The sequence below is a fragment of the Mauremys reevesii genome, linkage group 26, assembly GCF_016161935.1.
Source record: "Mauremys reevesii isolate NIE-2019 linkage group 26, ASM1616193v1, whole genome shotgun sequence".
In the NCBI taxonomy this organism is placed as follows: Eukaryota; Metazoa; Chordata; order Testudines; family Geoemydidae; genus Mauremys; species Mauremys reevesii.
The window spans coordinates 1,792,965-1,816,882 of NC_052648.1; the positions used below are offsets into that span (position 1 = coordinate 1,792,965).

A 23,918-nucleotide genomic window follows, 5' to 3' on the forward strand; every position below is an offset into this window, starting at 1 on the left:
ACTTCTGCATCACCAAATTATCCCATAGCTGGCGCCAACTAAGAGCAGCCAGGTGGCCTGTGGCACTGCTCTAACTACTGTCGAAGAAAAACTTATTTACTGGCTTCCACACTACATTGGGTTGAAGTCACACCTTACGTGAAAGTGGTGCACCATGGGAGACAGACACGCCCGCTTTTACACCCCCAGCCCCACGTGCCAGTGGCCGCTGGCCCCTTGCTCACACCCACTCAGGCCAGATCTTTTTTTCTTCCTGGTTTTCTTTCCTTTATTAAATAAAACCAAGGGGCGCACCTCCCCGTGCAGACCGAGGTAGGGGTTGGCTAACGCCGGCGACGCTGAGTGTGCAATGAGCGAGTCCATGTAGGCACTGGGGGTGATGGGGGGTGATGTCTGTTTGGAGCCCAATGCTCGGAGAACCACAGGCCTGGCTTCAAATGCAGAGGCCTCTGCGCTCTGGTGTTTAATGTGCAGCCAGAAAACAAAGACAGACAGTTTCCCTGACACCTCGGGGTGGGGCAGGACTGGGCTGGGCTTCAGGCCCCCAGGGGACCCAGCGGGGGAGGTGGCCGTTGTTTCCATGAGGCACCTCAGGATGGATTCTTATGGCGGCTGGGGCCCTTTGGTGCAGCGAGGGCAGTGTAAAGGTGCCATGCAGTCGGTGGCACTGCCTGGCACCCCGGTGCGCTGGCAGGGCCATGCACAGGGGCCTGCGTGTGCAGCATCCTGCCTGTTGTTTGGACTTTGCCTGGGGGGGGATTTCTGGCAGGTAAAAGGCCCCGCTCTTTTTCCCACCCACCAGCGGTGCCCCTCCGTCCAGCCTGGGAGTGCCCTTGGGGTGAGGGGAGCTGGTTCTATGCTCAGCCTGGTTAGCACCAGTTACCGTGGTTGGGGGGCTGGGACGCTGCTCCCGGGGGGACGGAGCTGAGACCCTACAGACTCATTTCATGCAGGGGCCGCTGATGGCAGCGGATGTAGGTTGCTAGTGACCAGGACTGGCGTCAGCCAGTGCCCTGCCTGTGAATGGTCCGAGGCCCATTAGGCCCCTCTGATCCCCCCTCTTAATCCTGCCCCAGGAGCAACCTGCAGCCGAGGCCCAGCTGACAGCAGCCAGATACCCCCCCCCACTTTGGGGTGTGCTTCGTAGGCACTCATAGCCCCCCTCCCCATCGGGGGTGTCTCGGCAATGCTGGGAACCCCACCCAGCAGTGACAGGGAGGCTGCACCAGGGGCCCCTGGCGAGGAGCAGGGCTGGGTGCTGGGAGGGGAGTGCCTGGGGGAGGCGTTCGAAGTCCAAGTCTGTTTCTTCCTATCGCTGCTGGAGAAGAATGATTGGGGGGGGCGGGTCCGTGCCCTTCCCCCCGATCCTGAGGGCTGGGTGAGGTCCAGCCGCACGCGGGTGCCATGCAGCTCCAGCCCAGTGCTCCCTCTGCTCTCCTGCCACTGCCGAGCGCGGCGGGGGCTACAGCTTATCGCCGGGCAGCACCTAGAACGAAAGCACAGCCCAGCTTCCAGAGGCAGTAACCGCGAAGCCAAATGTGCCCCCCCGCACCCGCCCGGCCAGCCGCAGAGCAACCCTCCCCTGGTCCCAGCCTGTCTGCGTCCCGGCAGCCTGTTTGCCCTCCAGCAACTGTAAAGCATGTCGGGTGCGTCTGCTTCCTCCTATAACCTCGCGTGCTGGCTGCTGCATGGGCACCGAGGGCTGGGGCATGGGCTCAGGGCCAGGCGGGAATGTCTCTGGGAGGCCGGTGGGGCAGGGGGAACAGAGCCGGCTCCAGGACCCAGATTCCCCAGCTTTGCTGGGCAGCTGCTTTGCCTCTCCAGAGTGGGGCAGGGCAGCCAGAGCCTGTGCGTGCTGCTTTCCCCTCGGAGCCTCATGGCCAGGGCAAAGCATGCTGCCTCCGGTGCATGAGGGCATGTAGCAGGGTGCCACCATGCCAGGAGCCAAGGACCCTGCAGGCTCCCCTGTATAAATCCAGAGGGCAGCCCTGTCTGCGCTTCAGCCCCTGTGCTACCGGAACGTGCAGAGGCCTGACGACCTCCGAGTGCCGGCTCCCAGGTGCCCCAGCCTGGGCCCCCATCTCCAGATCACCAGGGCTGGCGAAACCGTGCCCCGGGGCAGGCGCTGCAGCAGGTGAGATGCCCCTTCAGGGCCATAGAGAGCGGCTCCCAGTGGGGAAGAGGGATCTGACGGTGGAGCAGCAGCAGCAGCCACCTGATGGAGGCAGCCTTGTGTATCTGGAGACTCTGCTCCTCCTCGCAGAGCGAGGTGACGCCCAAACTCCTTGCCCACCTCCCTCTCGGCACAGAGATGTAAGGAATCGGAGAAGGGTCCTTACCTACCTGGTTCCGTGTTTTGTGAGATTTCTGCAGCCAGACGCGCCACTGGTCGTAGAGCTTGATGCTGAGGTTGGAGCAGCCGTAGGCGTGTTTCTTCACCCAGCCGAAGAACTGCTTGAGCTCCCGCCGCAGCGTGGTGTTGTGCTCGCCGCTCTTGGGGTCGCACACGCCCGGGAGCCGATCTGGGCCAGGGAGAGCAGAGGGGGTCAGAGTGGTGCTGCTGGGGCTCAGGATACTGGGGGGAAGATGGCCACGAACCCTGGCACGTCTGTGGCCCCGGACATGCTCCTCTTTGGCCATGTTCTGGGTTTCATGGGAACTGTGGCCCAGGGTGCAGCCGTGGCCGTGCCAGCACCGGAGGGCGGGGCGGGAACCCTGCCGTTCTGGAGCTGATGCGAGGGGGCCCGGTGCATGTTCCCTGCTGCTTAGCTCACCTGGGGAAGCAGGAAGGCTCCTACCCCAGCTCCGTGGGGCTGGGCCTGTGATGCCTGGGAAGGCGATTTGCAAAACTGTCTAGACAGGACCCTCCTGAGTTTTAATGCCTCCAAATGTGACCTAAAATCTGTCTGCCTAAGAACCCCCCTCCCTCTGGCGCTGAGCCCCCAGCGACTTTGCCTGGCTGGGGGCAGCTGGGGGGGTCCCAGCCCTTGCACTGGCAGGTCCCGGGCTCCCCCTGTTGTGCAGTCCAGAGGCTGAGCCTGCGGGTCCCCCAGCGAGGGCTAGGGAGGGGCAGAGCTGTTCCCCCACTGAGCCTGGGTTACAAGTGCCCGGGGAAGGCGTGACAGCGACGTCACATCATAAATAAGGGCAGGCGAGCCCTGCTGAACGGCCGGGCCGTGCTGGCGCAGCGGGGGGGGGGTGGAAACGAGGTTCGCGCCCTCCCTGCTGGGAAATCAGAGCTCCGAATTGGCTCCTTTGCAAGAAATCCAAGTGCCGGGCACAGAGCGGGGCCAAGGAGGGGACAACCTCTCCGCACGTCCAGCGCTCTCCGGAAAGTGGGGAAGCAGAGGCTGGGCCGCTGGGGCCTCTGCAGCCTGCCCCGCCCCCCACCCCACCTGCCCCCTCCCTTCCCAACCCCACTGCCCCAAAAGACAATGCGAACAGCAGCCAATTTGCATATGGCGCGGGAGGAATAGCTGCCCCAGCAGGACTGAATGCTAATCTAATTACTGCCAGAGCCAAGGGGCGGGGAGGGGTGACCCTGAACTCCAGCAGCTGGCGGGGTGCCAAGACCCCCGGCACGCCAAGGAAAGTTGCATCTCCTGGGGGAGTCGGCGCTGGGCTGGATTTCCGGCCCTGGTCTCTTGCTCCCCACCCCGGGCTGAGGGACGTGTGGGGTGTTGCAGAGGCGCTCGGCCTGCTGGGGAGCCTGGAGGGGACCCCTCCAAGGCAAACGAGCTGGGGGGGCTGTGATGAGCGACAGCCTCAGCTGGAGAAGGTGGAGTTGCCATGCTGGCTGCAATGGAGCCGGGGCTGGGCCTTTCCATAGCAGCTGCCCCAGCTGTCAGAGCCCACAGGCACCATCTGGGGGGGAGCGGCTCTGCCTCAGCCCAGGCCAGGCAGCACCTCTTGGACAGGGCATGGCTGGTTCCTGCCATCCCGCAGGGAAGTGCCGTGTCCAGTGCCCGCAGCACCGCAATCCCGAGGTACCCCATGGCCGAGGGCATTCACCTGGCTCCCTCCCGCCAGCTGGGAGCCCATGCGCCTCCTGCCAGCCCGAGGCCCCTTGCTGCAGCCTCTCCCGCTGGAGGAGCCTGGGTCCTGTTCTCCAGTGACCCATGCAGATCAGCTGGGAGCTGGGTCCCTGGCAGATGCCCCAGGGCTGGGCATTGCCCCAGCCTCCTCCCCTGCGATCTGCGGGCCGTGCTAGTGTGGAGGACTCAGAGGGGCCCTTTCCCTGCTCCCCGACCCCTGCCATGGTTATTGCTGCAGGGCCGTGCTGCTCACCGCTGCGAGGGGTTGAGGCCGCCGTGGGGTTGCTCCAATCGCTCCAGATCCCGGCCTTTTTGGAGCCGTAGATCCCGAAGGGGTTACACCGAACTTGGACGAAGTACACGGTGCCGGGCCGCAGCCCTGCCAGCCGGCAGGATGTCTGGTTCCCTACGTCGTCCACCACCTGCCGGGAGAGGAGGAAGGTGGGTTCCAGCCTGTAGCAGAGCTGGCAGCTGCGCCCTGGAATACGCCTTCCCTTGATGCCCAGAGATCCACTCGGAGCTTGTTCCCCGGGGAGGAAGGATGCTCAGAGAGCCACGTGGCTCCCATGCGGAGCGAGGGCCAGGCCAGGCCGAGGCAGGGCTTTGAGCACCAGGAGCAGGCCAGGCCCTCTCTAAGCAGCTGTGCACGGCTCCAGTCTCCTGGGTCCCAGCCATGCACGTGTTTGCTCCCTCGCGCTCACCTTCCACTCTGAACTGTCCTCCACCCGGTACTGGATCTGATACTTGGCTTGAAACAGGAAATCCTTCAGCGCAGGCGGGGAGCTCCAGCGAACGCTCAGCTGGTCCTCCAGGTCCCCAACTCGGCTCACGGTGACGTCCGCTGGCGGGTCGGTGGTGACTGCCGGGGGAGAGAAGCGTTAAGGGCCGGGGAGAGGGCGGCTGGCAGGACCTAGATGAACATCCCAACCCCGAGTGCTGCTTTCGGGGGGCCCACGGTGCCCCAGAGAGATAGATCATGGAAACGGGGAGTCACTAGCAATAGGGCCTGGCCAGACAGCAGCTGTGCCCAGTCACAAGGCCTGGGGAGGGATTGGGTTGCTCCTCCAGGGGAGGCTTTCAGGCAGGAATCTGCTCCTGTCTCGTTACTTTCATGCCCTGGCAGAGTAAGACATAAAGTGCAGAAGCATCTAGCATGCAGGCAGCTCTCCCGTTCTCGTGGCCACTAGCGTGCAGTGCAGGGAGCATGTATCTATTGGGTTTCCGGGAAACGGGGCGGGCGAAGCCTGCCCCATGCTAACGGATCCCCCCCCAGCCTAAGGGGAGGTTCCACAGGGCCTCAGAAACCCACTAATTGCGGGGGACAACTAATAAAAGAACAGGGACAGGAGTGTGGTCAAAGGGTCATAAGAAGGGAGCCTGACGGGGACACCGAGCAGAGAACCCCGGACAGCGCCCACTGCTCCTCGAAGGCGTCAAGGGAGCCAGCGGACGCCGCCCAGAGGAACTCCGCCCGGAGACGTGAACGGACGAGGGCAGGGAGCATGTAGCGGGGTGGTTACCCGCTCCTGCCCTGCGGGGCTTGAAACAGCCCCGGAGAGGGCAGGGGCTGGGGAAGGGAGCAAAGCCCTGGCTGATTGGGAGAAGTGGCTGCAGCTGGGGCCATGCCCCAGCCAGACTAACTGGGCCTTATGAAGTGGCCAGGGCAGCCAGAAGCTGAGGAGTCTCTCGCTGCTTGTAGAGAGAAGAGCTTAGCTGCTAGGGAGCTGAGCAGGGTCAGTGGAGTGGGGCGGGGCGGGGCGAAGGCCAGAGGAGCTGGGGAGCTCTGGCCTAGGAAAGCCCCAGGCTGGGGGCCTAAGACCAGTACTGGGGCTGCAGGGGGGCAGCCCAGCTATAGAGAGAGGCAGCAGGTCCAACCCACCCTTGCCTGTGATGAGTGGCGTGTACTGCAGTCTGCCCCAGGCAGGGGGGCCAGATGGGGACTGGCAGTAGCCTTACATTGAGGCAAGGTGGGGTTAGTGGGTGGGGGTTCCCCTGGGTGGGGAGGCCCAGAGTGTGGGGGTACTGCTGGTGTGAGGGGCAACCCAGAGAAAGGGGCACAGGGGTCCTGGGAGGGACATGGGGGTCAGCGGTAAGGTGGATCACCAGCCTGCAGGGGGCACTCCAGGATGCTGGAAGAGCTAATTCCCATGGATGACCAGCAGGAGGCGCTGCAGGGGTGAGTCCACTCGCTTACAGAGCACGTGGGAGCAGGAGCCTCATGTGGCTGTGGGGCCCACTGGTGCTCCTCCGGCCACGGAAGTGAGCTGCTAATGCTCCAGCCTGGGGGGGAAGCTCAGGGGGTGGGGTGCCTCCTATGGGGCATGAGTCACTTGCTGGAGGATTCTCTGCAGCTTGAGGTCTTCAAACCACAATTTGAAGACTTCAGTAACTTGGACATAGGTTAGGGGTTTGTTATAGAAGTGGATGGGTAAGATTCTGTGGCCTGCTTTGTGCAGGAGGTCAGACTAGAGGATCATAATGGTCCCTTCTGACCTTAAAGTCTATGTGATGAGCACCCAAGCCACTGGGGAGCCTCTCTGACCCTCCTGGGGCTGGGGGGTGCAGGACCAAGCACCAGCAGTGTTTTGCTGTGCTAGAGCAGCCCGGTGCACAGACGGAAGGGAGGAGAGCTGGGACTTGGGGGTGGGGGGGGCTCTGAATGAAACCCTTCTTTCAGCCTCTTGCTCCACTGGCTGCTGGGGCAATCGATGGGCATTGCCTGGGGCATTCGCTCGCCTTGCTGCTGTTGCCGGTGCGTGCAATGTGTGTGTGTGTGGGGTGCATTGTGGGACACCCTCTCCCCATACTGAGCCTTAGCAACTGCCCATTCCTGGTCCGCGAGGGGGATGTGACATCTGCCTCCTGGTGGGCCCCATGGATCAGCACATTGTGCTGGGGTTACACTGCCTCCAATGTGCACGATACCAGAGGAAATGGGCATTTCTTCCTCCGGCCATGACCCAGGGATGTTTTACGTTCTCCGCGACGCAGGTTGGACATCTGGTCTCAGGGCGTGGCAGCCCTGCCCCCCTTGCCTGGGCCTGGCAGCAGGCCCCAGGATGGGGGTGGAGCCCCTTTCCTGGCCATGTGCCGCGTGGGGCAGAAAGGGTTAAGGAGCAACAGATGCCTCCAGGAAAACGTGGAGAAACATCCTAATTAGATTAGAAGCAATTCTGCTCACATATCGTCCATTTCCTGCTGCCCTTCTCCGTCCTTCTCTATTACCAGGAAGGATGCCATGAACCCAGGATCCTGGTCCCACTTGGAGCTCTGCTATGCCCCCCCCCAGCTGAAGTCATGATCCCCTGTGTGTGACATCACAGCCGGTTGCTGCGGAGATGACTGTGATGTCACAGTTGGGAGGGCTGTGGCTCCAGGTGGGGAAGGAGCAGGGCAGGGACTATCCGGTTTGCAGGCAGTGCGGGAGGAGGGGAAGGGAATGCAGAGACTGGGGGGCTCAAGGAAGGATCAGGTCTCGCCACAAAGGCTGTAACATTCTCCATGAGGTGTCAGCAGCTCTTTAGCGCGTGAGAAGCCCCCCAACTCCCGTCCGCGCTGCTCCAAGCAGCCAGGGCTCAGATTACCAGAGCCGCTGTGCTCCACCCGTCTCGCCTTCCAGCGCAGCCAGAGGAAGGAGGTTAGCTGGGAGCAGAGGCACGCTGGTAATTAGGGACGGGCCGCCCTAGGCCTCCCCACCAGACTTTGACTGAAATCCTTCGGCTCCCCTCTCGTCCCCTGTGCACAACTGCGCCCTACAATGGGGCGTCCAGCCCCACGGGGAGCGGGCAGCAATGGGAGGTTCCAATGGAAGCCCCTTGTGCTGGGATTCCACCCTGGAGCACCCAGTGGAGTGGCTTAAACCCCTCCTGGGCTGGGGAGGGGGCGGAGATCATGGGCTGTTTCTGAAGGATTTAGATCCCCCTCTCAAAAATAAAAATATACTCTTAAAAAAGAAAAACCCTTTAAAAACAGCCGGGAAGGGAAGGGAAGGAAAGAGAGGCGGGAAGCACACGAGCAGTGGCCCCATGCAGGGAGGGGGCGGCACAAGCTAATGTCTCACCCACGTCCAGAATGTCGAGCATGACGACTTCGGAGACAGCCACGCCAAGCCGGTTGGAGGCCTCCACCCAGATCTCGTAGGGCGTGAAGAGGGCCAGGTCTTTGGGGATGTGGCAGGAGTACTGCCCTGCAGTGCGATACTCCTGGCACGTGTTATCCCGGCCGTACCACCTGCAAACAAGAGGCACCAGCCCTCCCGTCAGGTCGAGCTCTCTGCTGGTGAATTGGCTCTGGAGTCAAGGGAACTCAGTCAGTTTGCACCAGCAGAAAATTTGGCCTTTGGTTTCCGTCCAACCTTCCATAGACAGCTGAAACTGCTCCCGGAACTCTGCACATGCACGTTGGCTCTAGTGCGTGTGCAGGGATGTCTGGTTTCCTCACTAGCAGCTTTTGATGTTACTGAGCTCTTCTGGTATCAATCCGTTGAGCGATAGGCATGGACAGCACTGCCAACTCTACGCCCTCCCAGGGGCAGCTCTATGTATTTTGCCGTCCCAAGCACGGCGGTCAGGCGGCTTTCAGCGGCGCGCCTGCGGGAGGGCTGCTGGTAAGGCGGATTCGGCAGCATGCCTGCAGGAGGTCCCATGGTCCCGCACCTTCGGGGTATCCGCCGCCAAAACCGCAGGCCCGGCAGACCTCCCGCAGGCATGCTGCCGACTGCTGCCCTCATGGTGACCGGCAGGCCACCCCCCACAGCTCGCCGCCCCAGGCACGTGCTTGGAGTGCTGGTGCCTGGAGCCGCCCCTGCACCCTCCATGTTAACACAGGAGTTAACTGCTCCTAACAGGAACTGTGGTTCATTCATCTGCTGTCTAATACTGGCAACGTCTCTTTGCAAGGTGTTAGATTCCCAGCCCAAAATGCCAGCGTGTGCCGTTTATCCAGAGCAAAGACTCTTTGTGCTTCTATGAGGCCTTAAACCCAAGGATCTCAAAGCATTTCCCACATGCTAATAAATAAATCCCCACAATCCCCCAGGAAGTAGGTCAGTGCCATTAGCTCCACTGTATAGATGGGAAAACCAGAGCATGGAGAAATTGCCCAAGGACAGGAACAGAGTCAGTGGCTGAGCTGGGAACCCAGGAGTTCTGGCTCCCAGCCCCCTGCTTCCCTCCCACAGCTGGGAATAGACTCCTGGCACATACTACTATGCATTAGCCACGCACTCCCCTTAACCTCCCTGAGAGCATGTGTAGAAGAAGCAGTGGCAGGGCATGCTTCCACCTGGGCTGCACCCTGCGTGGGTCTCCCTGCCCAGACACTCCTTGGCCTCTCTCAGGCTGCCAGCAAGGAGAAGCCTGTTAGGAATCAGACTGAGCCCCACCAAACTCATTGCACGTGCTGGCCAGTGGCGCTGGTTGGATGGCAAGAGCTTGCAGTCTGTCTCCCACCTCCGAGGTGGGCAGGTTGGAACTTGGAGGAGCTGCATCCTGGTTCCCCTCTTGGTAGGTCCTTTGCCTCAGCACTTGCATCGCAAAGAATAACAGGAGTTCATCTCCCTTCCCCCACAGCTTGCCCATACCTGAGTTTGTATTTGAGGGTGTAGTTGGTGTGCAGGTAGGTCTCGCCTTCCGTGCCGGGGGCCCATTTACAGGTGAGGTCTTTCATGTTTTTGGACCAGCAGGTTATGTTGACTGGTTTTTCTGGTGGCACTAAAAGGGAAAAGAACCCTTGACATGAAACCAGTTCTGCAAAGAAACCGCCAAAGCTTCCCCTGCTCAAAGCAGCATAGAGACTTACAAGGGCTGAGCCTGAGAACTTTGTTCAGTAGATTTGTTTAACAAACTGTTTTAAGATCCCTGACTAAATGCATTTAGATGCTCAGCTAAAATCAGCTCATTTGTCATTCACCTGCCAGGATCCAAGATCGGGATTCTGTGATTCCCATGCAACTGTGGATGATATCATCAACATCCAGAACACCCCAGGGAACACAGGAAAATACCCTGAGCCGGGTGCCAAGAAAACCATCCACTGTTCTACGAGGAAGACAGGCTCCTGAACTCAGGTCTTGGCAGGTGCATGAAGGAGCAAATGATTTCCAGCTCTTCGTTTTAAGTGTAAGTGCTTTTGTTGGGTTTTTTTTTTTTTAAACATCTGCCCATTTATTCTGTTGCTGAGCTTGGATCTGAAGCAGTTCGCTTTTGGGAACAAACAAACAAAAAGGGTTTTCTGTTCCCAGTTAAGCCTCTGTATTCTGAGAAACTCCTAGAAATGTCCTTAAAATAGCCTAAGATAAAATCTTATGATCATTGATTTGGACAACAGTAATTTTACCAGTGGTTGCCAAATAACAGAGTCTTTCTGCTGTTGTGTTCTCACAGGCAGAGGCTAAAGCCAGCTCTGATAACTCCCAGGATTAGAGTTCCATTAATGAATGCTGGGAAATGAGCAGGTAGTGCAAATTATTACAAGGACATTAAAGGTGCAAAGGATTAGTGTACAAATTACTGTTAATACTGCAGGGGCTTCTCTGACTCTGTTCTTGGTAACCAGCAACACTGTTTTAAATTACTCCGTTTGTTCTAATGAAATGCTCAGCCCCTAATGAAAGAGGTGGACACATGACAACACGCGGCTTCTCATCTGGAGGAAAAGCAAAATCCCTCTGAACATCTTGCCATTGGTAGAAACTAGGGGAACTTTTTTGACTAGAGCTGGAGTGTTAAGCCTAGTGTCTGGCCAAATTCCAACTCGAGTGGTTCTCTCCTCTCTAAATACCCCGGGGCAGTTTTGATTAGAGATTTTATTCTTCATTTTCCCCTCCTAAATGCTATTGAGCAGTGCTGCCCAGGAGGTTCCACCCCAGAAACAGCTGCATGTCAGTGGATGGGCAGCAACTGCTGTATCCGTACAGTCCTTAAAGTGCTTTGGGACCCTTAGGATGAAAGGTGCAATCTAAAGTGAAGGTCTGTCAACGAACAAGGTAAATATCCCTGTGCAGCCAGATTCATCCCTGTGTAAGCTTCCAACTCAGCAGACTTGTACCAGGGATGAATTTGGGCTGGTTTGTTTTTCTGGCTGTGCCTGGGGTGTTTGGGGCGAAACATCTCTCTAAGCAGAACATTGCAAACATACATCCCACATAAAGACAGGAGCCAGCCAGGATGCTGCCGTCTCTGCTGTGACACACCAGGTTATCTCCTGACTGCTGCCTGGACCCGTTCAGGTTGGCTAGAGCCACGCTGAGGGTGGTGCCATTGAGGACCTTGTAGGACTCTGGGGGGAGACGTCTGCCATTCAGAGTCCAGTACAGGTCCTCTGCTTTCAGGTGTAAGTCAGAGTTCACTGAGCAAGCGGCGATGAGCGAAGAGCCAATCACCAGAGTTGGATCTTGGGGGGATATGACTGCAGGATCTGCAGCAAAAAAAAAAAAAAGGAAAATCAAGGAACAAACTCTTACAGGGCTCGACCTCTAACTCTCCCCCCAAATAGACTCTGCTCTGCCTGCTGGGTAAAAATCCTCCCTCACTCTTCCTACGATGAAAACCTAGGAGATGTCTGGGATTTATATAGGCAGGTTTGGCAGCTTTTTCCCGCTTGGACGGTGAGATGTAACTCGAGTGTGGATTTCTCTCCAAGGATAAGCTGCTTGTGTCAGTGGAGAAGGTGTCTCTCGCTCACCGCTGCCTGGGCAGGGATTGTTTGTGGTTTGCTGCAGCCTACGGGGCTGGGTTTTGGTAGGGCGCGGCCGCCCATGGCTGGCGGGTGGGTGGGGCTTGTGGCAAAGGGGATTTCAAAAGCAACTGTGGAAACACTTTTTCAAAAACACACATTCACAGCCAGCCCTCCCCGCCCCAGAGAGGGAAGCACCCGTCAGGGACCCAGAGCTGGCCAGTTACGCACTGTTCTGGGGAGCTCCAGTTCAGCAAGGCGCCGTGCCTAAGGCCTGAGTTTGGAGCATATCTCCCTCTTGTAGGCACCTGCGTCCAGTTTCGGCCCACAGTGACGTACAGGACTCCTGCTGAGACCCTGGAGCTGCCTAAATTTCCTCGTTGTCTAACTGTTGGCAGTAAAAGCTCCTTAGACACCCATGTTTCTGCCCGTGAATGTGCACATGGCTGCATCCCTGCGCCCAACCCGATTCCCAAACCAGGGAAAGACAGGCCTGTGTGTGGCCATCTACCTTGTCCGAGGTGCTGCTCAGAGGAGGACTTCCCTCCTACCCTGTATCCCAGTGATCGGGGTACTCACCTGGGATGTGGGAGCCCCCTGCCCAGTTCAAATCCCCCCTCCCCCTGATGGGGGGAAGGGATCTGCCACCTCTCAGGTGAGGGCTCTAACCACGGGCCTAGGGGAGAGTCCAAGCTGGGGAAAATCCCTCCAAGCTCTCCCAGTGAAGCTGGTGTACTCTGGATAAATAGAGAGTCAGTGGAGCAGGGGGGCTGGATCCTGGGTGAATGCTCTAACCACCAGGCAACAGAGTCCTTCTCACAGGGCTACCCCTCCTCCTCTCCAACCAGCATGAGGTGCTGGACTCCAAAGCGGGTTCCTGGCTGTGAATCAGAGCAGAGGCAGGTGCCCGCCGGAGCTGGGAGACCCCTCTCCTTGGCATCTCCCATGGGAGAGCCTAGCGTACTGGCTTTTGTGAATCGCAGTCTAAGGAGCCCCTCTCGCCCCATTCGTTGTACAGGAGCCAAGATTCCACTGCCCAGCACCTGAGAGCTTTGCTGAGTCGGAGCCTGGACCTGCAGATCCATCCCCTACACTCGGGAGCACGATGTGCACCCAGAGTGTCACCCGGTGACATCTGTGCACTCCGGTTCGCACACCTAAGCACCACCTGGCGCAAGCTGTTACAATCACGTCCCCTCCCTGTGCCCCATTACCCACTTGACACAGAGCTCAGATGCCCCTATTTGACAGTGCAGCCCTGAATGTATAGCCAGAGTCACAGTATTGATCTCACTCCGGGCAGCGATGAGAGATACCGATTCAGCACAACTCTTAAGCTCGTACTTCCATTAGCAGTACCACTAACCTAACTGGAATTGCTCATGTGCTTAAGGCTAAGCATGTATTTAAAGGGTTTGCTGAGGCTTTATCGGATTTGGTTGTTTATATTCCACCCTCTGTGCCACAGGGCCGCCCTGCCAAGCTCTGGGAGATTTACACAACATTTCTAGCTATCAAAATATAGGAAACGCCACCAATCTCCCTCCCATAGAGACTAACACGCTCAATGTTCCAGTGCCACTTTGGTTGCCCTGGAGATACTAGAATCAACCACTGTGGAGCAGATGCCACTTCAGAGCTTTGTCAGCCATGCAACTGCTTCTCCAAAAGGCTCATTTTCTGCTCCCCTGGCCACCTGCCCAGGGATGAATTGCACCTCGGGGAGCTAGACAGGGCATTTATTTGGGATTAATTCTCCGAGCCCCTGGCCCTGGGGGCACCCTAAAAGCTCCCAGAGCGGGCAGGCAAAACAGCCCCCTGGCCTGCAGCCTCTCTGACTGCAGCGCTGATGACATTGTGCCTTAAGCCCCAGCCTTGTACAGATGCTGGGCAAGGAGCTGAGTCCACAGCGCGGTCCCTGACGTCAACGGAGTTGGGCCCTGGTATTCCAGTGGCAAACGGGGCCCCCCCTGCATTGCTATTTACTCATATTGTGCTAGTGCCGAGAGGCCCCAGGCAAGGCTCAGGGCCTCGTTCTGCCTGGCACGTGTTCGGCACTGCTCATGAACAGGGCTGTCTAGCATGGGGATACCTTGCCATCGCTTAGCAAGGGGGGGGCATTTTCTCTTGGGCCAGCTTAGTCAGCATGAGCCTAGGCTAGCACTGTAGAATGGCCTATGCGTAACTAGACGCCTGAAGGAGATGAGGAACCACAGCCAGAGGGACCTTTCCCTCATGTCTCTAGCATGCAGAGCTGCCGCTGGGGAACGTGCAGTACAGGTGCTGCACAAAGCTTTGCCTTTACGTTCCCCTTTGCTAAAAGCAAAGGCCCGTCCAGCTGCTGTACGGCCCGAGAGCCCCCCCAAGTTCACAAAGAATCTCTGCAGTTCAGAACATCCAGCCTGACGTGTAGGACAAAACGCGCCTCGGCCTCCAAAAGGGCCTCTGAAAACACCCAAGCATTTCCATCCACCAGCGTGTCAAAACCCTGAGGAGCTCTCGGTGAGAAAGCTGCAGCCCTGCGGATAAAAGCAGCCAATGCTCTGGACCCTAATTCTAGTAAATCTTAATCTAAACACCACTGGAAACACGTACGAGCATCATAAAACAGACACGTTTCCCGTCCTCCATGCAAAGCCTGAGAGAGGGAGTGTCTGGAGGGGCCAATTTTTTAAGCAGTGTTTTTTCGAGACAGACCCAGAAATGAACATGTGTTTTAAAAGGGAAAAGTGTGAAGGTTTCATATTGGAGAGGAATGGGCCAGAGAGCACAGTCAACGTGTGGAATGTGCAACTCGGAACTAAAATACCTGCTAGAAGTTTTATTACTTTCCTATTAAACAAAAAATGCTGATCAGGTGCTAAGTAATACTATAAAGTCAAACCACACGTCCAAGGTGTCAGGAGCGTTGACTCTTTTCTTTTGAATGGCTGGATTTCATTTTATTTTTATATTGGAAGTTTAAATGCCTGGGAAAGGGAGGGGGAAATCTCTGAGAAAAGCCTCTGAGATCACACAGCAAGAGTGTGCACTATCTGGGAATTGTAAAGATTTAACAAAATAATTATCTGCAAGATCCCCAAAGGGGAAAACAAAGGAGAATTTGTACGGTCTCAGATCCTGAGAAATGTGGTGCACAGACCCCCGTGTCGCTGTGCCAAAGTGATGTGACAGCCCCCAGAAACCCCAACCGAAAGAGCCATTTCAGCCAAAGGCTTTGTTCCTTCACAATCTTCCTCAACCTTTTTTTTTCCTTTCTCGTTTTGAGGCTGCATTTCTCATGCTCCATCCCTCAGGTGAATCTTTTTAAATGTTTTATCAAACTCACTAGAGTCAAATGTGTGTGTGTGTGTGTGTGCAGGGGGGGAAACTAGTCATTTAAAAAGTGCTTTGGTTTATTTTTGAGTTCTGGTCACTTGAAGGGGCTCATTTCTGCATGTCAAAGTTGGCATGGGCTTAGCCTTCAGGCAGGGTGGGTGCCTTGGACAGGATTGAAAAAAAACGTATAAAGTTATAAGTGACTGAAAATTATCCGCTGGCCTCTGAACTAGGGGGGGTCTGTGTTTTCCATTATTCAGCGCAATCCTAAGCATATCCACCCATGCAGGCTGAATTCATAAAATAGCACAGCAAAGCCGTATACCTTTGCCGAGGAGAAAGGACGGGCTTGTGGGTAAAGGACGGTTCAAGTCCTACCCCTCTTAAGAGACTTCCTGGGCACGTCGCTCTCTGTGTACACCAGCCCCTGGGGGTGTAATTCCAACACACACCCCATAGGAGGGATTTGGTGATCATGTACCATGGTCTATACCTTGGGAGCGTCCCCGCATGTCTCACAGCCCAGGAGTCCCATAGGAAAGTGTGAGTCCCCGGCTGGGCATCGCGCCAAGTCCGCAGGGGCAATAGAAATGCCGTATGCAGGCCCGTGCCTGGCTTACTGTGTTCTCATCACCATTCCCTGCCTGTTTCCAATCTGACCCTCTGCTGGGATGTTTTGTGGGGAATCTAGCCGTGACGGGGGAACATGTTCCCAGCCTAGAGGGACCGTGCCTCTCCCCCACCAACCCAATAGCGAAAAGGGGGGGAAAGACTTTCCACTATAGACTCTGGAGATTTAGGAAAAGGGCACAATCCCTCCCCCCCCCAATGACAGCTCCAGACAAGCCACTGATAGACACGTCCCCTGCTCTCCCCCAGCCCTGTGCATTTAACAGACCCTGCTGCATCTCTGGCTGTTCCTTTGGGTTAAGAACATAAGAACATAAGAACGGCCGTACCGGGTCAGACCAAAGGTCCATCTAGCCCAGTATCTGTCTACCGACAGTGGCCAATGCCAGGTGCCCCAGAGGGGGTGAACCTAACAGGTAATGATCAAGTGATCTCTCTCCTGCCATCCATCTCCATCCTCTGCCGAACAGAGGCTAGGGACACCATTCCTTACCCATCCTGGCTAATAGCCATTTATGGACTTAGCCACCATGAATTTATCCAGTCCCCTTTTAAACATTGTTATAGTCCTAGCCTTCACAACCTCCTCAGGTAAGGAGTTCCACAAGTTGACTGTGCGCTGGGTGAAGAAGAACTTCCTTTTATTTGTTTTAAACCTGCTGCCCATTAAGTTCATTTGGTGACCCCTAGTTCTTGTATTATGGGAATAAGTAAATTACTTTTCCTTATCCACTTTCTCAACATCACTCATGATTTTATGTACCTCTATCATGTCTCCTCTTTTCCAAGCTGAAGAGTCCTAGCCTCTTTCATCTTTCATCAAAAGGGTTACCTTTCGATGCATGGGAGTGCTCCAGCCAGGATCAAAGGGCTGGATCCACTGAACTCCAGTGAAACCAGAAGAGTTACCCAAGGAGGGGGTTAGGGCTGGCAGGTCACATCTAGCCCAGTTCTCCCCAACCCCAGGTGGGTGCCCGAAAGCACAGACTCCAAGGCAATTCCATACAACCTATGCTTCCCTGGGAAGACTGCTCCCCAGCCTAACAGACAAGGTTTGTCCTCAAATTGAGCTTGAGTTTCTTACCATCACCCTAATCTGGCCACAAAACCCCTAAACAATCACCCCCTGCCAACGTAGGTGCCCATCAAATACCTCCAGACTTGGACATCAGTGTCTGTGCACACCTGGGACCCTGCTGACTGTAGCAATCCCAGGGCCAGCTGGCATGTGGGACACCCACTAACACAGCAAGTGCCACCCACAGAGTATTAACCCAGAAGTGCCTGGGGACTGGTCCTGTGAACCTTCCCCATGCAAAACTTCCACTGACTTCAATGTAGTGGGAGTGCAGGATGAGACCTGGGTGCTTTAACTCCGAATTCCTCAGTTTGGGTTCGTTTCCTTGGCACGAGCCCAGCTTAGCTGTTATTTCAGTTCCAAATAACTAGCTATTGCTGTTTAATAATCAGCTGCTAATGGTTCTTATTAGATAAGTCATTGCAAGCTACTTACTGCCTGTCAGGAAAACACAACTCAGCACTGTGGAGCCACAGCCTGTATTGTTACTGTTAGTATTGGCCATGTCCAGGGTGATGCCACTGAGAGTGAGGGAAGTCACAAAATACCCTGGGCACTCTGTGTTCCCAGGAGCATCCAGCAGCAGCACCCCGGGCAGGTGCTTTCACCACAGGTGCTTGGGAGCAGGACTGTCCCAGTTGAGGTTTCGGGGGTCCTGCTGCAGCGTTATGTGTCACTGGGATGGTCTGTCCGGCCCAGGCCACGCTGAGGGGTGGCTGCCGCTTCCTAAACAACAGCAGCAGCTTTTCTTGGCAGGACTAGATCATGTGTTTGCAGCAAATATCGTCTTGAGAAATTCCCATCATAAAAAGGAAGCACCAACTTCCTGCTAGAGGAGAAAGGGAATCCCCACCCCCCACCCCTTGCTTGGGAAACAAAAACACAACTCCAGGAACCAAAGGCTAATTTGTGTTAACAGCACTTCTGGGGTCTTAGGAAATACACTTCCTGCTCTGAGATACAGGCACACACACACACACAGATATACACACATACCACAGATATACAGACACACACACACACACATACACTCCTACCACATACATATACACACAGAGACACACACAGATGCACTTGCACACAACCATTCACACCCAGATACAGGCACACAAACATCACAAATACATACACACAGATACACTCCCCCCACATACACCCAGAGACACACATCACAGATACACACACGCACAGATAAGCACATCCAGCCCCCCCACACAGATACACTCCCCCCACATACACCCAGAGAGACACACCACAGATACACACACGCACAGATAAGCACACCCAGCCCCCCCCCACACAGATACACTCCCCCCACATACACCCAGAGAGACACACCAATTATACCCACGCACATATAAGCACACCCAGTCCCCCCCACACAGATACACTCCCCCCACATACACCCAGAGAGAGAGACACACCACAGATACACACACGCACAGATAAGCACACCCAGCCCCACACACACAGATACACTCCCTTCCACATACACTCAGAGAGAGACACACACCACAGATACACACACGCACAGATAAGCACATCCAGCCCACCCCCAAAGATACACCCAGAGAGAGACACACACCACAGATACACACACGTTTTCTTGGTGAAATGATCATCTCAACTGAAGGAGGCAGAAACTTGCCCCAACCCAAACCCCAGACCCTTCTCCTGGCAGGAAAAACCCGGAGTGGGACTGAGGGGTCCCTTCTATTGTTCTCAATGGGGGAGGGGGATACTCCATTGTTCTCAATGGGGGAGGGGGATTCTCCATTGTTCTCAATGGGGGCTGCGCCCTGCGGGTCCCGAACTGGGAGCGGAGCCCTGCGGGGGTGCGGGGGGAGGGGCTGAGCACACGTCCCCCGGCCCGGCTGCCTCCCGGATCGCTGGGCCCCGCGCCAGGCGGGGGCACCCCCGGGGCTGGGCTGGGCTGGCAGCTCCCCCAGGGCACCGCCGGGGCTGGGGCGACCCGCTGGCGGTGGTTGGGGGGGAACAAATGGCGAAGGGGGCTGGGCGCTTCATTCCTGCGGGAGCCGCCCGCACCTGGCCTCAGCCTGCGCCCCGGCGGCTCCGCAGACCGGCACCCACAGCGGGGGCTGGGCGGCTGGCGACGGGAGCCGAAGCCCGGGGAGGGGGGTTTCTCCGCCTCCCCGCCGGCCTGGCTGCTCTCACCGAGGGATCTGTGCGGGCCGTGGCTGCTGAGTTGCGCTGGGGCGCAGAGCCAGCCCCGCGCAGGGAGACGGGCCCGGCGTGGCGCCCCGCGGGGGATTTAGATCTGCAGCAATAAAGCCCTTTGTTACGGCCTCGGGGCGTTATCCTGCGGCGCGCACCCCGCCCGGCTCCCGGGCGCAGCGCTGCGCCAGCGCACCCCCCCTTGCGCTTGGCGCGGAGCGAAGGGGTCCCGCTCTCCAGGTGCGGTTCCGGAGGCTCTCAGCGGAGCGAGCCGCGGACAAGAGTCCCCCGCTCTGCGCGCAGGCTGGGACCCGCTGCGGGGGCTTGAGGGCCGGGAGCCCTTTGTCATGTCAAGGGCCCGAGCCCGGCACGTTCGCCTCGGACTCGCCCAGCCAGGCTCGCAGTGTGCCTGAGACAGGATGTGTGAGACCCGGGGAGCACAGCTGGACCGGGGGGGGGGCTGGAGAGAACCTGGGCGGGGGATTATTATAGGGGCCGGGGACCCCCGACCCGCGCGCCTCGGAAATCCACCGAGAGAAGTGAATGGGATGGCGAAGGAAGAAAAGTGAGGACTAACGAACGAGGGGGCAGGGGCCTTAGTGGACCCCCGGTGGAAGCGCCCCCCCCAGCCAGGGGGCCGGGTACAGGCAGGGAGGGGGGCGCATTTCGCCGTGGTTTGCTGCAGACGGTCAGAGGAGCCGCGTTTTAAACCAGCATCACCGGTTTCTGCGCTCGCCTCTCGGCCGCTGCGCCAGGGGCGCACGGAGCTTCTCTGGGCTTCCACTGCCATTGTTGGTGCCTCTCTCTCTTGCACGGTATTTTGGGGGCAGATCCGTGCACCCGCCGTCCCATGTGCGCGGGGCAAAGGGCTCGGGCAGACCCCGAAGCGCTTCGCGGGGAATTCAACGACTCCGGGCGCCTGAAAGCAAAATCTGCCCCACGCGCCCCACCCCACCTCTTGGAAATGGACTGGCCGTTTGCGCCACAACCTTGCTCGGCCCGGCGGGCTCTGCCCCCTCCCCCTCTATCTACAACGATCCTTCCCTCCACCTTTTGTCTTGTCTCTGCCCCCATCGAGGCAGCTTTGCCTGGGCCGGGCGATCCCCTTTTACCAAACGCGCGCTCCCACCTTGCAACTGCCAAGGCTTCTAAAAATTCCCCTTCCGTGCCACATCTTGCTGGATTTTCCTATTTCCCTAATAACTCCCCCCCCCTCTCTCTCTCTCTCACACACACACACACACACACACACACACACACACACACTCACTCACTCACTCACTTCGCTTGTTCCCAGCCGGTTATCGATTTCTTGCTAACATTATCCCATCCGATACGGTCTATTACCGACTTGCGAAACATCCGTGCATCTGCTGCCCACCTTCCCGAGAGCAGGCCCGGAGAGAACGGAATGCAGGCGTTACTTACATGTCAAGGATTCCACTCGAGGAAGACAAAGCCAAAGGAACAAAAAAGTGATCATATTTCAACACTTTTTGTGTGTGTGTGTGTGTGTGGGGGGGTTGTTCTCCACCTCGAGGGGCAGAAATGTTTCCTTTCCCCCGGCAGATGTTCCCTATGGGGAATGGGGCTCCCCGCAATTTTTTTCCCGGGTGTGTATTTCTCACACCTCAATTTTAAATTTCAAGAGATCTTGAGAAATGCCTGAAAGAGGAGCCGGGGGGGGGGGGGCGCAGAGAAACACCAACAAGTTTTGGAAAGTCCTAAGCAAGTCTGAACAACTGAAATTGACAAGCTCCCTAATGCGCCTCTGGCCCCGCCTCACACTGCCCGGTCCCGCCCCCATGGGGGGACAGAAATTTACAAACCCGAGTCAGAAGAGATCCTCTAGTATTTCCCCTATTGTCCCCCCACCCCCGCTTGTCTCTGGGTTGCGGCAGAGCGAAGGAGAGGGGTGTGGGAGAAAGCCCCCCCCGGCCCCCCATCTCAATGACATTTCCTGAAATCGCTCTCCTCTTACTCACCCAGCGCCCTGCAAAGATCAGCGGTGAGTCACGGCCGTAAATCCCGACCCGGCCCCGGTTCTCTGTGCGCTGGTTGTAACCTTTGGGGGCTTTGCAGTCTGGTCGCGGCCAACCTCCCGGAATAACGCGCCCGGGTGTCCCGCCCGCCCGCCCCCGGGCTGGGAAGAGACACATTCCCTGCGAGATGAGGTGAGTAATCAACCCTCCCAGCGGAGCCCAGGAACCGGGATTACAGCCCCCGGGCGGGCGCCTCGAGCTGGGCTCTCCCACGTGTGCCTGCCTGGGAGCCCTGGCCCGGCCTCACCCTGTCCCCGGCCCCCCCCAGACCGCAGCGGCTCTCCCTCCTAGTCCGGGGCTTGTCTGGCCGAGAGTAAACCCGCCATTTCTGGCCCCCTACCCCGGAAAGTTCGTTTGCTCATGTGCTCCTGCCCTTCCCTTATTAATAACAGGAGCCGGTGTCGTCCGCCCTGCAGCCACATAGACCCGCAGGAAGCGCTCAGCGCCTGATGTGCTCGGGGCTGTACAGACAAGGGACAAAGGGCTTCTCTCCGCACAAGGGTTGCGCTGGTTTAACTAAGATCGGCAGAGAAATCAGTTATGTGCGGGGAACTCTTCACAACAGGGTGGGAATCGGATTTCTTCCCCACCAATTTGTCTTTCTGTGTGTCTGTGTGTGTGTGTGTGTCCCCAAAATTAAAATAAATCAAATTTTGGGGGGATTTTGGCAATTTAAAGAAGTTTGTTTTTTTCAGTGAAACCAAAATTCAAGAAAAACAGACTTTTCCGCTGACCATTTCCATGTCTCTGAAAAGGCAAGTTTCCTTTCCCTGTAACTCGGCCTTATATCTGTGGAGCTGAAGGCAGCAAGGGGGCCTGGTCCATTTACATCAATATAAACCAGGTTTACAGGGAATTAAAAGTGACCACAGGCTTTTTGAGTGATACTGATGTAAAGACCCCTTATGTGAAGCTGGTGCATTAGTGTGTGGACTGGGTCAGGAAGCCAGTCCCTACCCCCGGCCCAGGCCAGGGCTCACACAGTGAAGCCAGCCAGCCAGAGGGCCTATCCAATGAAGGATGGGACAAGGCAGAGAATATGCTTCTTTCAGAGAGAAATTGGGCTCTTAATGATCTGTCCAGGACCTAGACTCTGCTGCTGCTGAGGGCTTCCTACAAACATAAATAAACAGGGTGTTCTTGGCAAGGCTGGATTTTCTCACAGCAGAATTTCCTTTCTTGCTCCGCCCTAGCCACCTTGGTTCCCAACACACCGACGTAACAATCCTGCCTTCCATTCACACCGAATGCGACCTAGCCAGTGTGGTGTAAAGGCTTCTCCCCAATGGCATGTGTTCATGTCATTAAAGAGGGTATCAATGCCTGCACACCAGGATTAAAGCAGCCTGCATTCTGGCATTCCTAACTGGGCAGTGCTTCGCTTTGCAACCTTCTTGTTCTGTAGTGTAACTGGCTGGGACATCGCTTCCTCATTTCAAACAATCAATAAAATGTAACACTGACAAAACAAAAGTTCCATGCAGTGGACCCACAGCCACACCCGGGTCCTCAGCAGAGTTGTGATCTTTAGCTCTACCACACCGACGGCAGTAGAAGGCTGTTATGTTCTGTGGGGACCCAGCGGTAGAGGGGGATGGAGACACACTTTGCCGGAGGGCTGCAGAGCTACCAGCTGATGGGGAAGGAATGCAGAGACGGGAACCCTGGGTTCCACGCCAGGGTGTACGGAGGGGAGCGTAGTTCTGGTCACAGACTCTTCTACCCTCCCCAACACAGAAACTCTCCCTGCCCCACCCCCTTAACCCCCAGCTCCCGTCCTTCACCTGCTGCCCTTTGGATCTGCTCCCTGTCACGGAGTGTGGAGGAGTCAGGGCCCTGCACCCCCGGCTTCCTGCGATTCACCAGGACTCTCAGCCAGCCAGTAACACAGAAGGTTTATTAGCCGACAGGAACAGTCCCAGGCAGGGCTTGTAGGTACAACCAGGACCCCTCAGCCAGGTCCCTCTGGGGGGCAAGGAGCTTAGACCCCAGACTTGGGTTCCTGCCTCTTCCCAGCCAGCCCAGAACTGAAACCAAAAACCCCTCCAGCCGGCTCTCTCCCCCTCCCTCTCCCCCTCTCCCTTTGTCCAGGTTCCGGGGCAAAGGTGTCGACTCGCCCCACCCCCCTCCTGGCTCAGGTCACAGGCTCAGGTACTGTCCCTCCCCTAAAGTCACCCCCTGCTCTCCCATCCCCCATGCAGACAGCCCCAGTAAAACTAAACGACATTCCCAGGTCAATCCACCCCGCTCCCTCCTGCGCCACACTCCCTAGCTCCTGTTCCCCAGCTGTATCTTCCCTCTTCATCACCCCTCTGGGTTCCAGTCAAGCTGCTCCTCCTCCTCTTCCATGTGGCCTGGGCCTGGCAGGTGGCTAATGGAGCGCCCAGGAGAGACAGGCTCCCTGCTGTCACCACTGGTGCCTACTGCAGCCCCACACTGTGGCAAAGAGCAATCACCGGGCCAGTCCTGCTCAAATTAATTGTAGGTGGTGCTGACAGCTGTACGTACGATGCAGTAACACCCTTCATCCCAAACGATCCCATCACGTTTCATTGCCTCTGAATAAAGTGCATTGAAAAGCATCTACCTCTGAGGTGGCATCTGTTTAAACAACACAGAAAAATATTACCCAGCAGTGCTGCAGGAGAAGAAGCAAAACATCATTTCTCCACTTCAGAGTTCAGGTGGAATCATAGCAATGTAGGACTGGAAGGGACCTTGATAGGTCGTCTAGTCTAGTCCCCTGCACTGAGGCAGAGCTAAGTATCATCTAGCCCAGTGTTTCTCAACCTTTTTGATACCAGGGACTGGCTTGCTGCCTTCCCAAACTGTGTCAGGGAGCTCTCAGGGGCTGGCGCCAGTCCACGGGCTGGCTGTTGAGATTCACTGATCTAGCCCCTGACATCCCTGACAGGTGTTTGTCTAACCTGTTCTTAAAAACCTCCAGTGATGGAGATCCCACGACCT

The 23,918-nt window shown here is 56.9% G+C and overlaps 1 protein-coding gene and 1 long non-coding RNA gene across 5 annotated transcripts; one reads left to right on the forward strand and one right to left on the reverse strand.

Moving 5' to 3' along the window:
* Positions 1 to 432: 432 nt before the first annotated feature.
* Positions 433 to 20,581, reverse strand: CRLF1 (cytokine receptor like factor 1). Of its 2 annotated transcripts, none has more exons than XM_039515595.1 (8): positions 20,338 to 20,581; positions 11,172 to 11,450; positions 9,616 to 9,745; positions 8,095 to 8,264; positions 4,736 to 4,893; positions 4,288 to 4,456; positions 2,344 to 2,522; positions 433 to 1,486 (listed from the first exon to the last, which is right to left on the reverse strand). In XM_039515595.1, exons 1-8 carry the CDS (start codon positions 20,390 to 20,392, stop codon positions 1,463 to 1,465), a joined length of 1,164 nt encoding a protein of 387 aa, XP_039371529.1. In that variant the 5' UTR covers positions 20,393 to 20,581; the 3' UTR covers positions 433 to 1,462. The 2 variants fall into 2 exon arrangements, with proteins under 2 accessions (XP_039371529.1, XP_039371530.1); XM_039515596.1 differs by having other exon boundaries at positions 2,340 to 2,522.
* Positions 7,373 to 14,607, forward strand: LOC120391666. 3 transcript variants are annotated; one of them, XR_005591432.1, is made up of 3 exons: positions 7,373 to 7,696; positions 9,952 to 10,153; positions 12,727 to 14,607. It is a non-coding gene; the product is annotated as an uncharacterized LOC120391666 (long non-coding RNA). The 3 variants fall into 3 exon arrangements; XR_005591433.1 differs by lacking the exon at positions 12,727 to 14,607 and adding an exon at positions 11,365 to 12,203; XR_005591434.1 differs by lacking the exon at positions 12,727 to 14,607 and adding an exon at positions 12,013 to 12,203.
* Positions 20,582 to 23,918: the final 3,337 nt, after the last annotated feature.

What these genes read in the sequence shown, in the direction of transcription:
- CRLF1 (XM_039515595.1), bottom strand. Translation starts at nt 20,392, where the DNA reads ATGATCACTTTTTTGTTCCTTTGGCTTTGTCTTCCTCGAGTGGAATCC. An exon ending in GCTCGACATTCTGGACGTGG is followed by an intron (nt 4,894 to 8,094) that starts GTGAGACATTAG and finishes CTCCCCCGGCAG; the next exon opens with TCACCACCGACCCGCCAGCG. An exon ending in CTCACAAAACACGGAACCAG is followed by an intron (nt 1,487 to 2,343) that starts GTAGGTAAGGAC and finishes CTTTCGTTCTAG; the next exon opens with GTGCTGCCCGGCGATAAGCT.